Source organism: Myotis lucifugus, unplaced genomic scaffold (assembly GCF_000147115.1).
Source record: "Myotis lucifugus unplaced genomic scaffold, Myoluc2.0 scaffold_178, whole genome shotgun sequence".
In the NCBI taxonomy this organism is placed as follows: domain Eukaryota; kingdom Metazoa; phylum Chordata; class Mammalia; order Chiroptera; family Vespertilionidae; genus Myotis; species Myotis lucifugus.
Window position 1 is genome coordinate 624,541 of NW_005871226.1, and position 16,491 is coordinate 641,031.

A 16,491-nucleotide genomic window follows, 5' to 3' on the forward strand; every position below is an offset into this window, starting at 1 on the left:
TAGGCCCACTCCCAGCTGTCAATCAGACATCCTTAGCACTGCTGCGGAGGCAGGAGAGGCTCCCGCCACCACCACTGCGCTTGCCAACCGTGAGCCTGGCTGAGTGGCACTCCCCTTGTGGGAGAGCACTGACCACCAGGGGGCAGCTCCTGTGTTGAGTGTCTGCCCCCTGGTGGTCAGTGCGCATCATAGCAACCAGTCGTTCCACCATTTGGTTGATCTGCATATTAGGCTTTTATTATATAGGATGGTGAGACCTCCCTCCTCAGTTAGGGAAGACGTGGCCCAAGAGGTTTTTCACTTTTGCTCTTGGAAGGGTGAAGGGAAGAACAGAAAGATCTTCTCCAGACCTTGGGAACTTGGCTTGCAGGATACGAAGGAACACAATAAATACTGTTTTTTGTGTGCTTTTTGAATGAATGAATGCTTGATAATAAGAGAACTTCCATTTGCTTCTATAGGACACTCCACCCTCTCTCCCACCCTCAATCCTCAGGTACTTTCTGAGGCTTAGATTTCACCTGCTCATTTGGGATCCCAGGCCAGGCCTTCTGCCACACCAAGCCACACCACGCTCAGCAGTGCTCACATGCCTTTAATTTAGAACGGCCTACCCACACTCCATCACTGCCCCAGGATGGTGGAGAGGGATAAAGATGTATGGTCAGGTAGGCCGTGCCAGCTCTGAGTCCAAGAGGGAAGGCCTAGGTCAGGCTGGGGCCTGGGTAGGGGGCTCCTGGCCCCAGGCGATGAGGGAGTTGCTGGCCTGAGCAAGCTCAGTGATGGACACCCGGCCCCGCTGTCGGATGAAGTTAGCCACAGCAGCCAGTTCCTCTGGGGTTATGTAGATGAACTTGCCCCGGTCGTCAATCACACCTGTGGGGACACACAGGTTGTGGGGCTGAGCCTTCTGGGCCCTCCTCATCTGGCCTGAGCTGTCCTCCCACCCCTTCATAACTGGCTCCAAGCCCTCCAGGCCTGCCTGCCTGCCCAGCCTTTCCTGGCTGCATCCAATCCTGGCTAGGAATCAAATCAGGCTTCCTTGCCTGTCCTGGTACCCTGAGCCATCCCTGGGTGGCACATCCTCCTTCTAACAGTGTCCCCTGCTCAGTGTCCATCATTGCACACCGTTCCCCCGCCCTCGGTTATGATTCTGCCTCTACAACAAGTACCTGGAGCCCCCTGTGGTTAGACACTCCCCAAAGCCAAGGCCTGTAGTGATTGATTCTCATCCTCTCACCTGTCAGAGTCCCCTCAGCCAGCAGGTCCTGAATGCGGTTTATGGTGTCCTGTGAGGAGAACAATTCTCAGAGTAGAGACGGGTGCTGCCATCCCCAGAAAAGGCACCTGCAACCTCCCTGCCACCACAGCCAAATCTCCTCCTCCCCACTCTCATGGCTGCTCCGCCATCCAATGTGACTCTGCTTCTCTGGAGGGTATCAGGGAAGAAGAGGCTGGGGCCCTGCACGACCCCAAGAGAGGCACTTTTCCAACCAGGAGAGGAGCAGTGGTGACATGTGGCCATGAAGGCTGGTACAGCCTGTTTGCAAGAGTTGTCAAGGTAACTAGACTTGGGCTGCTTCAGTTACAGGGGCTGCTGGAGTGATAGGACTTTATTCTTTTCTTCTCTGCCTGTTCTTCCATCTAGCAGAAAGGCAGGGTTCTAGCTTGGAAAAATGCCCCTTTGATATTTAAACAGAATGTGACTCCTCATTCATAAGATAAAAATATATTTGAAAACATAAACACACACACACACACACACACACCAAAACCCCCGCAGGATTCTTGGGGTGCCAAGAGAGTTCTCCTCTCTACTCCCTCCTGGTTGGGGCAGGGTAGAGGGGGCAACAAGACTCTCCATCTTTAGAGCAGGCCCTCTGACAGCCACACTCCACATAGCAGGCCATCTTCCAGGGCTTACCTGAGTCCGCAGGCCCACCTGGGAAGCCAGATCTTCCAAGAGCACAACCTTGGACTGCTACAAAGAGAGAGAGTAAAAGGAGGGAGGCTCAGTGGGCAAATCCCTCTCAACACAAACTGAGGTTTGCATTCTGATCTGATCTGCTTTGGGTGCCTGGGTAACTGTATTCTAGTAGATTCCTGTGGAAGAGCCGTAATCACCTCACACACTCACTCACACACTCTCCCAACCATGCATACACAGAGACACACACACTCATAAGCTCTCCCCTTCCCCTGCTTGTGGAGAGGTATCTGCCTAAAACTACCACCTGGCCCACAGGCTCCATCCTGGACTGGGCACCACACTGAGACACACACACACACACAAACACACACACACACACACACACACACACACACACACACGTGGGGAGTCACGTGCAGCTTATCTGTGCCAGCTGTATCGTTTTTAACATCACAGACAGGTTGGAAGGGGAAGCACCATAAGATGAAGGGATGGGGTGACAGTCACCAAAAACGATTTTAATTTTTAAAAAATATGTTTTTATTGATTTTAGAGAGAGAGGAAGGGAGGAGAGAGAGATAGAAACATGGATTGGCTGCCTCCTGCAAGCCCCCTACTGGGAATCGAGCCTGCAACCCAGGTATGTGCCCTGACTGCAATGGAACCGGTGACCTATCAGTGCACAGGACGATGCTCAACCAACTGAGCCATACCGGCCAGACTCAACCAAAAGCTGTTTAAAAAAAACTATTTCCAGGACTATTTGCTGAGGACCTGCCAGGACAACACACTGAGAAGGTGTGGGAAATACAATGGTGACCAAAACATTGAACTCAGACGGACAGGGGAGACAGGCAAGAATCTGGACACACACACACACACACACACACACACACACACACACACACAGAATCTGGACAAGGAGAAAGCAGATAAAAGGGCGCAGCAAGCAGGGGTCTCAGTGGAGGCAGTATGGCTCATTCCCACCTTGCCTTTGCTTACCCCCCGTATGCCCAGAGACCCCCACACTTCTTCTCACCATCCTCTTCACACTGTTTGAGGCACTGGGCCCACCCTTAAAATAACTCTTGCTAACATTCTCAGTGCTTTCCACACATGCCATGTTCCACATGCTTCCCTCAAACCCTCAGCAGAGCCTTTAGTTCTGTGGGGGGCGTGTGGCTGAGAGTCCACTGCTGGGTCCTACACATGCATCTGCCCCTGCCTCCCCCACAAACAGACAGCATATGATGCTAGAGAAGGCAGCCTTGTATGTTTCCGTGATTCTTTCATAGCAATTGAGCTGGGGGAGGAGTGACACAGTGACACCTCCCGGGCTGAGATGGCATGTGACTGTTCTAAATGCCAAACTGCATGTGCAAGCAGGGAGGCAAGCGAGCGGCAGTTGGACAGGAAACGGGCAAGCACAAGGTGACCTGGCCAGCTGGCCTCTACCTACAAAGCAGGGGGTGGGTGCTGGGTTCTCAGAGTGGGAACACAAAGTCACCCAGGTGGTCCCTGAGGTGCTGGGGCCAAAAATCAGCTTGGAAAAATAAACCAACAAAAAACCTAGCCCTGATCAGAAAGGAGAATGGACCGATTGACAAAAACCAGTCAGACCTACGCCTCACATAACTATGCTGGCACAATAATGTGCCACCAGTTCTGAGACACTAACAGGGCTCACCCTCTGGGAGCCGGGAGGAGGGGTGGGGGGGCTGGATTTTGAATGGCCTCCTTTTCCCTGCAGACAGAATCTCTGGGAAAATCAGCACAGGCTGGAAAGACCTCTAAGGTCCAGAAGAGCTTGGAGATCCACCAGAAAATGGTTCCTCCGGAGCCATGGAAAGTGAGGGCTGGAACTGCCTGGGCCTTTTCTCAGGTCTCTGTAGAGGACAGGGGGAGCTAAAGCTGACGGAGGGCTTCCTGGAGGAAGGACACAGGGCCATGGTGCTGCCCACTGGGTAGATGGGGACAGAAAGCTCCAAACGGCAGCAGGAAGTGTGAGAGATGTCCTGCCCAGGCTGCAGCCCTCACTCATGGGTGCCAGGGTGGAGAATGGGCTCCATCGGAGGGGAACGGGCACAGCCTGAGGGAGCTTTCTCCCTCTTGGGAAACACCGGCCCCCAGGCTGTGAGCCCAGCCCCTAGCTGCTGGGAGGCATCTAAACCCTGCTCTCTTTCAGGAGGTGGGGGAGGATTATGCAAGCCCTGGTTCCTTGGCACCCCCTAGTCCCACCCCCACCCCCGCTCCCTCTGCACTCCATCCCTCAGCCGCCTCTGCTCCTCTGAGCTGCTCTTGAAAACCTCTCGCATCCTTCGCGGGAGAGGAGAAGTTGCTTAGCAGCAAAGCAGGACAGTGCTTACGCTTATGCAACCCAGAGCAGCACCTGGGCGGCCTGTGCATAGAAGGGGACACACCTGCCACCCACCCTAGATCCCAAAGGAAGCAGCATCATTTCCACCCCCACCCCCAAGACCCAAGTTCCAGGTCAGGAACACATGGCAGTGGAGACTCTGGGTGACAGAACTGACAGAAAACACATGTGAAGACACCTGAAAATACAGTGACTCACTGAGCACCGGGTCTGAAGAGCAGGGAAACTGTCAAACCCTGAGTGTGAGGAAGCAATCAAAGGCTCATGCCTCCCACACAGACCCAGATCCTTCTCCACCTTCGGGGTCAGAGAAGAGACACTCCTGGCCGGGACCCTGGCAGCTCAGCCCCTCTCAGTCCTACTGCCCACACCTGCATGAGCTTGAAACTCCTACAGCCCCACTCGGATCTGTTCCCTCTGGGCCTTGAGAACACACACACCTCTCTCTCTCTCTCTCTCTCTCTCTCTCTCTCTCTCTCTCACACACACACACACACACACACACACACACACACATGGCAGGTGGCTTCTTACCTTGATGTAGTTGATGAACTCTGTCAGGAAGCTGTGGGACTAAAGGACCAGAGAAACCAGAGTGAGTGTCGCCCTTGCAGAGGCTGCAGGGGTCTATGCTTGCCCACCTGCCCACCTGAGTGCCACCTGCCCATGTGCTTGCTTGTGTGCCTGCCCAACCACCTGCATGTGCCACCACCTTCGCCAGCAGCACAGCCTCCCACAATGAGGGTTTTGGAAGCACCACCTCTCCTGAGGACAAGGCCTCTCGCTGCTAGAGCCTGCTGGTCACCATGCCCACCCATCCTCACTGCCTATCTGGGGAGGCAGGTGAGGAGCAGCAGGGTGTCTGGGATGCGATGGCCAGGCCTGCTTTGGTGGGTGGAGGGAGGGTTTCGAAGGAGTGGCAGGCCCACCTGTTCCTCAGTCATGGTCTCGCTCACGCCCTCCTCCTCCACCACGAAGGCCTCCTTCAGTTTCAGGTACTCCTCATGCTCCCGCTGGGCCTGCTCCTCCCGGGCTTTCCTCTCCTCCTCCTCCTGTGGACACAGAGTGGGCAAGAGTCAGGTATTTGGGCACAGGTGCCCACCCCATCCCTGTTCTGGTCCTTGCTGCCCCCACAGGGCACCAGGTCATACAGCTCAACCCTTTCTTAGGGACAGAGCTCCTTCAAGACCCCGATCCCTCCCGCCCCCATGTTGCACAGAAGGCAGAGGCCCCTCTTCTCATAGTTCTATGACCCCTCCCACAATATTCTCCAATCACTCTCTCCCTCTCTCTTTCCTGTCATGTTCAAACAAGCACCTAAAGCTTCATATCCTCACCATCCACTCACACTCCAGCCCACTCTATCTGGCTTCTGTGTACCCAGCTCCTCTGAAACAACTGCTACCATCTCGCCCATGCTCTTAATCCCACCAAATCCAAAGGACAACCATCAGCCTCCCAGTCCTGTCTTCTCGGTGGTATTGGGCAGAGCTGACCTCTCCCTCTTTCTTCCCGTGGCTTCCAGACCCTTCCTCTCCTGTACTTCCTCCTGCTCCTCCGGCCGTTCTTTCCACCTCCTCCCTCTTCCATTCTTTCTCCATGCCCACAGCATCAATAACCATTTTCTTGCCAGTGGCTGCCACAGTTGTATCCCTGCCCAAATCTCTACTCCCAAGCACATGACTGCCCACATGACACACTCATTGGGCTGTCACACAGGCACCTCAAATTGAATTATGTTCTAGAACAGCGGTTCTCAACCTGTGGGTCTCGAACCCTTTGGGGGTCGAACAACCCTTTCACAGGGGTCGCCTAAATACATCCTGCATATCAGATATTTACATTACGATTCATAACAGTAGCAAAATTACAGTTATGAAGTAGCAACGAAAATAATTTTATGGTTGGGGTCACCACAACATGAGGAACTGTATTAAAGGGTCGCGGCATTAGGAAGGTTGAGAACCAGTTCTAGAAGGACCCTGTGATCTATTCCCCACACGTCTGATCCTCCTCCTGAGTCCCTGGCTCAGTGAGTCACACAGTCCTCTGGCCAGTGGCCCCAGTCAGAAATGAGGCCCCATCTCCACTTCTTTTTTTAACTTCCAGAAAGCATCTCAGTCCATCCATCATCACCATCACCTCGTACAACAACCTCCCCCCAACCTAATCCATTTCCTAGAGCTCTCGGAAAGATCTTTTCTAAACGCAAAGCTCAAGTGGGGACAGGGAATATCCTGATGAGCCTGGAGCACCTTGCAGTGCCCCAAGTAAGAAAACAGTGAGAGTATGTCAAAGGCACACAGCAGCCAACTGAAAGAATGGCCAACATTGGAACAATCGCAGCAACAAAATAGGTAAAATAGTACTGGATTACAAGACAAAGTACAAAATAAATAGTCATAAGTCCATGTAGGTAAAAATAAACAGTTGAGTATATAAACAGAGAAGAAAAGATAAATCTCCCTTACAAAAGAATTCCAAATACTTTTTAAAAAACTATGGAAGAAACGCTTCACGAATTTGCGTGTCATCCTTGCTAATCTTCTCTGTATCATTCCAATTTACTAGTAGTACATGTGTTGCCGAAGCGAGCACCCCGAATGCTTTTTGTAGATGCTCTCTAAACAAGGCTGGGCATAAATCCCCACCCCTTAAGGGTGGCTTTTGCACAGGGACTTGTTTACGAAGAAGTATGGGAAGGAAAGAGTAACATTACAGGGGAGAAATTTAGTTTCTTAAATTCTAATTCTCCCTAAGAGCTTTCCATCTTTTTTAAAAAAATGTTTTTATTGATTTTTAGAGAGAGAGCAAGGGAGAGGGAGAGAGGGATAGGAACATCGATGCGAGAGAAGCATCATTGATTGGCTGCCTCCTGCACACCCGCTACTGGGAATGTGCCCTGACCGGGAATTGAACCCGTGACCTCGTTTCATGAGTCAACGCTCAACTACTGAGACACAGCGGTTGGGCTACAGTGGAGAAATTTGACAAAACCCCAGCCAGGTGATCTAGGTTAACATCACTAGTGACCCGTCAAGTTGATAACATGTACCACTGATATGTTGTGTTGAAGATGGCACTTCGCCTGTGGTCTTCCTGCCAGAAACCCATAAACTCAGTCTAACCATGAGAAAAACATCAGCCAAATGCAAATTGAGGAACACTGTACAAAATACTTCCCCAGCCCTCTTCAAACAATCAAGTTAATCAAAAGCAAGGGAAGTCTGAAAAACTGTCACAACCCAGAAGAGCCTAAGAAGACATGACAACCAAGTGTAACGTGGTCTTTTGGATATGATCCTGGAAACGAAAAAGGATACTGGGGGGAAACTAATAAAATCTGAATAATGCGTGGGGTTTAGTTAGTAATAATGCATCCATATTAGTTGTGAGAAATATGCCATGATAGGTAAGATGTCAATAACAGGGAAACTGAGTGAGCGAGAGAAGAGCCCCAGGATATTGAAGGTGCATTAGCCAGAGTCAATACTTACAAAGGTGAAAACACCCTCATGCTAATGCCTCCCTCTGCTGTGTTCTGGTCCCTTCCCCTCACTACAGCACCCACAGCCAGGCTTTCTGCCATCCTGAACAATGAGGCCCGTCAGAGCCTGAAGGCACAAAGCTATGGGGTCTTCCCAGCTGGGGCAGCCCTGGCTCTTACCCTGTATCACATCACATCGTTGTGATATTCCCTTTCTTGGGTACCTGGTTCTCAGAAGGAAGAAAGCATCTGGCAAACAAATGGTCACTAACAACCTTTATTGCTGTGGCCCTCATCCCTGAGCATCTCTTCTATGCCAGGCCCTAAACAGGATCTGGCTCTCACAGTGACCTGTAACAGCCTCAAGGCCCTCAGGATCTAGACAACCCCCCCCACCCTTACCTCTTTGACCCCTCTCCTTGCTTACCCTGCTCTAGCCACTCTCACCACCTCGATGTTCTTCAAGTATTCCAGGTATGACGATACAACACAGGCATAAAAATTCCCATCTCAGGCTCTGCTTTTCAGCAGTAGCTTCACATAGACCCAGGGCCCAAGCAAACCCGGGCCTGCCCCTGCACCTGGTCTATGGCCCATCTTCTGGGTTGGAGGAGTTGGGGAGCTGCATGGGAAACAAGGCTGCCTAGTCAGGTGTCAGAGTCAGGATTTGGGGTTGGCCTCACCTTCTGTTTCTCCTCCAGCCGAAGCCGCTCCTCCTCCTTCTTCCACTCTGCCTCACGCTGGGACTCAAGGCGTTTCCGCTCCTCACGCTCAGCTTCCTCTGCCTGGAGAAAGGTCTTCATAGGGGCACATCCCCAACCCCGGCTAAAGGTTGCCCAACTCCCAAACAGGCCAGGGCAGACAATGCCTGGGCCAGGCCACAGACCGAGGCTGCAGGAGACAAAGCCGGCAAGCAGCAAACACCAGCCCAGTATGCAAAGATCCTCAAAGGGAGGGTCCACTATAGGGCCCATTCCCGCTTCCCAGAGCTGCACCCCACCCCTCCTGCTTGCCTCTCGCTGGGCTTTTCGTGCTTGTTTCTCCTCCAGTTTCCGTAGTTTCTTGGCTCCAATTTTCCCTGACAGGTGAGTTTCCACGGGCTTCTCACTGTCTTCTTCCTCATGGGCTAAGCGTGGTTAGAGAGACACTTCAGGTCCTGGCTAGAGAGGACTGATGATGGATCCACCCCACCCCTTGTCCCTGTCCCTTTCACCCACCTGCAAGTCACTAGCCCAGCTCTGCCCTCCAGAGGCATCTGCCATGAATGCAGAAATTTAAACTCCAGGTGTACGCGTATTAGGGGTGATGGTAGGGTGTGGGGACCAGAGAGCAAGGGAAGAGATAACTTTAGATGCTGCATAACCATAGAGGGAGGCACCAGGTTCCAATATCTGAATGCCTGCAAATCACAGGCAGGACTGTCTGGGTTTGCAGTTCTCTGTTTTCTGTCTCTGAGCCAAAGCTCCAGGGATGGGTGTCCCAGGGGAAATTTATCCCCATCCCCTCTCCCTCCCATCTCAAGTCTCAAATCATCTTCACTGTAATCAGAACTGCTGAGGGTTCTGGGCTCAGCCCCTGGCCAGGGTTATCCCTTTGACCCACCAGATCCAAAGCAAAAAGACAGCCCAAACCCCAGGATTACCCCAGGGCCAAAGGCTCTGAAAGTTAAAGGCCCGCTGGTTCCTGAGTAGCAAGGATGTTTGACTCCAAGTCTGAGACAGAAGGCATGGTGCAACTAAAGTGGCTAATTTCCAAAGGTACAAGGGCAAAAGCCCCAAATGCTTCCTCCTCAGTCTCAAGCCAGCTATAGAGCACTGGAAAGGGATATTCTTTTACATAATCCTAAGGGCTTTCTGTTGGTCTCCCAGCACCAGGGATATAGAGGCTCCTGTCAAAAGAATATTTCTGTCCTCAAACTCTTCTCAGGTTATGGGCGACTCCACTCCAGGAACTGCAGAAGCTCTTAGCCAGGAACTCCGGCTCTGGGGTGAGCCCCTCGGGGAAAGAATATGCCCACACCAGGAAGGGTGCTGGAATATAAGGAGTGGGCTGAGAAGCTCTTGTGGTCAATCTAAAGATCCCTGCCCTCCTGCTTGGACACTGAGAACCACGGCGAAGGAAAAGGGGGTTGGCCCAATGAAATAAGGGTCAGGATCCAGAACTTCTGGTCCCTAGGACTGAAGGCCAACATCCTATGGCTCCCAGACATCCCTCCCACACTGGCTCCACATCCTATCCTTCTACCCAGCTTTTAGAGCCCTCTCTTCCCCTGAACCATTTCCTTCCCCTACAGGCTGTGGCCCCACTCACCTGGGATGACAGCCTCATCCTCATTCTCATCCACCTCCAACCTGGCCGCCCGTTGGGCTTGACGCTGGGCCTGCAGGCGGCTGCCCAGGTCCCTGCGGCGCCGGGGTCTAGCCCCAGCCCTCTGCTCCTCGGGCTGGGCCACTCGGCCTGCTATTACTGTCTCTTCTCCATTGTGCACTGGTTCTTGGTTGGCTGTAGGAAGAGAGGAACCATAACGCTGTCGGCAGCCCAACCCCCCTGATGGCAGGGGAGCAACATCCCAAAAGTCTCATCCCCCTCAACTCAACTTCCTCCAGGCTCCTAAAACCCAGAGCACCAATCCCACCTTTTCAGACCACTGAGACATTTACAACCCAGACCCACACCTTGGTCCTATGAGCAAGATCACCCTTTGCCTCTTGCCTGTGTTAATACCTTTCCCCTCAAGGTTCCACCTTTCCAGCTGGCACATCAGTTTATCACCCTGATGGAGCAAGATGGGGCTGAAGCTCTAGCTCCCCCAGGGAAACCACCTGAACCCATCCAGAGCTCACCCGCATGCCCTCTGCAGGGCTGCATGTATTTATTTATAAATATATTTTATTGATTTTTTACAGAGAGGAAGGGAGAGGGGTAGAGAGTTAGAAACATTGATGAGAGAGAAACATCCATCAGCTGCCTCCTGCAAACCCCCTACTGGGGATGTGCCCGCAACTAAGGTACATGCCCTTGACCGGAATCGAACCTGGGACCCTTCAGTCTGCAGACCGACGCTCTATCCACTGAGCCAAACCGGTTAGGGCCAGGACTGCATTTATTTCTTGCATAACACCTCCTAAACGCCATGGTTTTATCTGGCATCTCAACCAGAGAGCCCACCGGGGGGCTGTCTTTCCTCCCAGGAAGATCTGTTGGCTATCTGCTTACCTCAGCTTCTCTCCCCTGCCCCTGGAGCATGCAGGTGCTCCGAGCAGCTTGTGGGCCAGAGAAGGGGAGAGACATTATACACAAAGCCATATGCGGACAAGAGGTGGGGTGAGGAATGACGGTGTGTCTGTTCTATGCCCTGGACGATGCATGACATGATCTTCGGATCGGAGTGCAGAACAGGGAGGAGGGTGCATGGGTGTCTTTTTGAGAGGGAAAAGAGAGAGCTTCATTCCAGGCAGTTCTCTGAGTCGCCTCGTGCTCTCTCCAGCTGGTGGGTAGGCAGGAAACACTCAGGCGCCCACTTCTTGGCACCCACTCCGGAGCCAGCTTTGGGGGGGTGGGGGGGACTCCTGCGGCCTCTCCTCCGGGGCCCAGCCCCTCTGGGCCAGTAGGTCTGGAGTGCCTGGGCCCGGGAGAACCGTGTAGGACGCCGCTATCCAGCCCGCGGGTTCCAGCACCGCGGTTCCTAGCGGATCGCGTAAGTCTACGTTAGCGCAGGAGCAGCCGGGCGCGGGCGGGCGCTGCGGCCGCCGAGAAGCTCGTCAGCCCCGCCGGGCGTTGCAGGCGCATGCCGAGGGAGCCGCGGCGCGACGGCTTCAGCCCAGGCTTCTTGGAAGCCGGAAAGGGGGCGGCCCCCCCCGGGCCCTGGCGCGGCGACATCTCTACCTGCTGCTGCTCCGCCTTGTCTGCGAGTCAGGAAGAAGATAAGGACGTCCAGCAGAGCCGCCGCCACCAGGTACACCACGGCGGCCACCATGTCAACGGCTTCCTGCGTGGGGCTAGCGCGTCCACCCGGAGGCCCGGGATCTCCCAGGCCCCGCCCAACGCCCACATGGCCCCGCCCCTCCCCATCCTAGACCCCGCCCACCACTCTGGTCCCCGCTCAGGCCGCAAGTTTCACCTAGAGACCGTAATTTTTTATTTTAAAATGAATTTTGAAAAGGTGCTTGGAGTAGTGCCTGATATTTCGTAAGGGCTCCAAAAGTGCTGGTTATTATTATCCTCGTTGTATGCCACAGTAAGATAGATAGATAGACGGGTTGTATGCCACAGTAAGATAGATAGATAGATAGATAGATAGATAAATAAATTTGGGGGGCATAAAAAAGGTTAAGTGGAAATTACTGCAAACGTAATGTGCAGTGTGATAACATTAATATATGTTTTTAAAGCACTAAACAATACCATATAGTGTTTATGGAAACATACTATGTGGAAAAAGTACAAAAACATATTTAGGATAATACATACGAACTTCAGCATGGCGATTACCTTTGGGGAGGGAAGAAGATGGGTGAGATTAAAGGCAGAACTGTGCCTGTATCTGTAACATTTGATTTCGTTGAAAGGGTGACGGGGAGAGACCAAATCTTCCATTTAAATAACGATATACTTTTGTACTCAGACCTTCCAATTGTAGACCTATTTTTAAATAAAATTAGCTTTATTAAGTTGTACAAAAAATAGTGATCCAGTTTTCCATAGTGAACTCTTGGAAATTAAACACCCACAGGAATTTAAATTTCCCTTTAATTCTTAACAATTTATAGAGAAAATGGGACAAGTTATATCTTGATAAAGTTGTTTAAAAAAACAACTGGGGGCTCTGGCCTGATAACTCAGAACATTGATCCAATACACCAACGTTGTGGGTTCAATCCCTGACCAGAGCACATGTAAGAATCAACTGATGAATGAATAAATAAGTGGAACAACAAATCGATGTTTCTCCTTCTCTCTCTCTCTCTCTTCCTCTCTCTCTCTCTCTCTCTCTCTCTCTCTCTCTCTCTCTCTCTCTCTCTCTCTCTCCCTTCCTTTCTTTCTCTCTAAATCAATACATTATTTAAAGATTTAAGGAAAAAAACACAACTGGGGACAGGCTCTTTCCAGCAGGCACCAAGCCATCTCTCAGGACAACTGGCATAAGTGCCACAAGACTGGGCACAAGAGAAATCCCTACCACAAGAAGCAAAAATATGAGCTAGGACATCCTGCTGCCAACACTAAGATCCCCCCCCACCACCCTCACATACATTCAGTCTGTGGGAGGGGGAGGCAACAAGAAGTACCATGCCTTGAAGCTGGGCATGGGCAACTTCTCCTGGGTCTCAGAGTGCTGTGGGCACAAAACAAGGATTATTGATGTTGTCTACAATGCACCCAACAACAAAATGGTCTGTACCAAGACTCCTGTAAAACACTGCATCATGCTCATTGACAGCACACCCTACTGACAGTAGTACCAGTCCCACAATGCACTGCCCCCTGGGCTGCAAGAGGGGGGCCAAGCTGACTTGTGAGGAGGAAGAGATTTTAAACAAACAAACAAATCAAAAGTCAAGCCCTAGACAGTTTGGCTCAGGCCCTGGCCCGGGCTCCTGTGGGAGGCAACCAATTGATGTGTTTCTCTCACATGGATGTTTCTCTTTGTCTTCCCCTCTCTCTTCTACTCTCCCTAAAAATCAATGGACAAATATCTTGGGTGAGGATTAACAACAACAAAAATAAGTCAGAAGAAATATGATGATGAAGGGGAAAAGAATGCCAAAATCAGTAGCCTTCTAGAAGAGCAGTTCCAGCAGGCAAGCTTCTTTTTTTTAATATATATTTTTATTGATTTCAGAAAGGAAGGGAGAAGGGGAGAGAGAAACATCAATGATGAGAGAGAATCATTGATCGGCTGCCTCCTGCATGCCTCCTACCAGGGATCAAGCCTGCAACCCAAGCATTGGGAATTGAACCTGGTTCATAGGTTGACGTTCAACCACGAGCCACGCCCAGCCAGGCAGGTCAGGTTTCTTGCGTGCATCGCTTCAAGACCAGACCAACGAGGCTGAGCAGATGGTTACGTGTTCAAGGGCAAGGAGCTGGAGTTCTAGCTGAAGAAAATCAAGGCCTAAGAATGCAAAAAAATCCTCTTCTCTCCTATCTTAGCTCCTGTATTAAAGGTGCTTACTCCAAAAAACTAGGGACAGGATGTAATCTCGAGATTTTTTTAGAAAGCAAATAAGTTCTGGGAATTTGTTATTAAAGTAGTATGAAATCTTTTGTGTGTGTGATATCATAAAGATCCCAGGACCAATGGTATGTATGTGTTATTGGTGGTGGTAGATTTGAAAAAATATGACATGTTAACATCTGATAAGTGGAAATTATTGCAAATGGTTATGTGCAATGTAACAACATTTGTGTATTTTTTTTTTTAATCCTTACCTGAGGATATTTTTTCCACTGATTTTTTTTTTTTTTTTTTTTTTTTTTAGAGAGAGTAGAAGACAGGGGGGAGGGAGAAGGGAAAAAACAGAGAGAGAAATACCAATGTGACAGAGACACATCGATTGGTTGCCTCCCACATGCCCCTTGCTGGGATGGGGGGAAGGAGGGGGGGAGAGCAGGGATCAGACCTGCAACACAGGTATATGCCCTTATGCCCATGATCAGGAATTGAGAGCTCAGTACACAGGCCAAGTCTCTAACCACTGAACATGCCAGCCAGGGCTATGTATGTTTTAAAAGTACTAAACAATACCACATTGTTAAATTGGAACGGTGGAGTCTTGAGCATCAATTTTATCATATTCTGTAAGTTTGGAATATTTCATAATTTACATTTTAAAATTAAAATTTAAACAAGCAAAACGGGCAGGAGAGGTTTAATAAAAATAGCTAATGTTGCCGAACAGGTTTGGCTCAGTGGATAGAGCGTCGGCCTGCGGACTCAAGGGTCCCACCCAGGTTCGATTCCGGTCAAGGGCATGTACCTTGGTTGCAGGCACATCCCTACTGGGGGCTGTGCAGGAGGCAGTTGATCCATCTCTCTCATCGATGTTTCTAACTCTCTATCCCTCTCCCTTCTTCTCTGTAAAAATTCAATAAAATATATTTTTTTAAAAAATAGCTAATGTTGCCCAGCTGGCATGGCTCAGTGGTTGAATCAGGAGGTCAAGGTTGGATTCAGTTTCCAGGCTCGATCCCCAGTAGGGGGCGTGCAGGCGGCAGCCGATCAATGATTCATCATTGCTGTTTCTATCTCTTCCTCTCTGAAATCAATAAAAAATATATTTTTTAAAAAGCTAATGTTGCCCTAGCCGGCTTGGCTCAATGGATAAAGCGTCAGCCTGTGGACTGAGGGGTCCCGGGTTCGGTTCCGGCCAAGGGCACATGCCTGGGTTTCGGGCTCGATCCCCAGTGGTGGGTGTGCAGGAGGCAGCCGATCAATGATTCTCTCTCATCATTGATGTTTCTATCTCTCTCTCCTTCTCCCTTTCTCTCTGAAATCAATAAAGAAATATATTTTTTTAAAAAAGCTAATGTTGACAATTGTTAAAGTTGGGTGATGGGTATATAGGGGCTCGTTACACTACTTTTTCCTCCTGTTTTGTAAGTTTGACATTTTTATATGTGAAATTTTCCACAATAAAAAGTTTTATTAAAAAGTAAAAATTAAGACTAAAAATTTTCATAATTTGCATGTGCTTAGAAGTTGCCTGGAAGGGCAAAACAACAAACTGTCAATGGAGATAACCCTTCCTTGTTGCCTCAACTAGGTATGTTTATAGCTTTCATTTGCAGTTCTCAGGTGAGTCCTGGACCCCAATCATGTCTCTTAAGATTTGTGGGCAGACAGGAGGGGTGGAAAATGGCAGGGAGAGCTATCTTCCTGGTTCAGAACAGCATTGGACTCATGACAGTAGCAGTGGGGGTGAAAAGGAGGGGACTGGTTCAAGAACTATTTCAGAGGTAGAACTGATAGGACCCGACAAGCTCTTTTGAGGGCAAGAATCGTCCTTCTTTGCTTAACTGGATTTCCCCAATCGAGGGGAGTGCAATTCTAAAGAGATTTCTAGTCATATTCCTTGTTAAAGGGGGTAAAAATTCACACATTGTAATTCTAGCATGATCTAATGAATGAATGATTGACGGGTTATCTTTCTTTTTCTTTTTCAGCTTTACTGATTTATTGGTTGCTTCTTTTATGTGTCCTGACCAGGGATTGGACCCACAACCTTGGCTTATCAGGACAACACTCTTACGAACTGAGCTACCTGGCCAGGGCTCTCCTCCCTTTCTGTTCAGAGCAACTAAGCACTTTGACTGTCTCTTTATAGGTAGACTCATCAGTTAAGTGAACCAATCAATACATTTCTTTTTTGTTTTGTTTTGCCTAAGCGGGTTTTCTGACCCTTGCAACCAAGAGTCTGAATAAAGATCATACATACACAAACTTTTGTATACAATTTTTTTTGTATTCATATATCTCCTCTCTCTCCCCAAACTCTTGAGCTCCAAAGCCTTCAGATGTAGAGTGAGGTCTATCTAAAGTGAATATCCACTCACAATATTCCCTGCTCATTAACCCTTTGTGAGCTCCTACAGCTTGCTGGGACGGATCAGCCTCCCCAACCAAGGTGGTTCTCTAACATCCAGCACTCCCCGGGTCCTTGCACTGACACAGCACATGGTGCTTGTCTGTAGTAC

The 16,491-nt window shown here is 50.2% G+C and overlaps 1 protein-coding gene and 1 pseudogene across 1 annotated transcript; both read right to left on the minus strand.

Moving 5' to 3' along the window:
• Nucleotides 1-575: 575 nt before the first annotated feature.
• Nucleotides 576-11,837, minus strand: DDRGK1 (DDRGK domain containing 1). Its single transcript, XM_006096403.3, has 9 exons — nt 11,680-11,837; nt 10,105-10,296; nt 8,808-8,920; nt 8,478-8,579; nt 5,237-5,359; nt 4,842-4,880; nt 1,925-1,981; nt 1,241-1,289; nt 576-876 (listed from the first exon to the last, which is right to left on the minus strand). Exons 1-9 carry the CDS (start codon nt 11,768-11,770, stop codon nt 710-712), a joined length of 933 nt encoding a protein of 310 aa, XP_006096465.1. The 5' UTR covers nt 11,771-11,837; the 3' UTR covers nt 576-709.
• On the minus strand, nt 6,803-6,897 carry LOC111827522 (annotated as a pseudogene).
• Nucleotides 11,838-16,491: the final 4,654 nt, after the last annotated feature.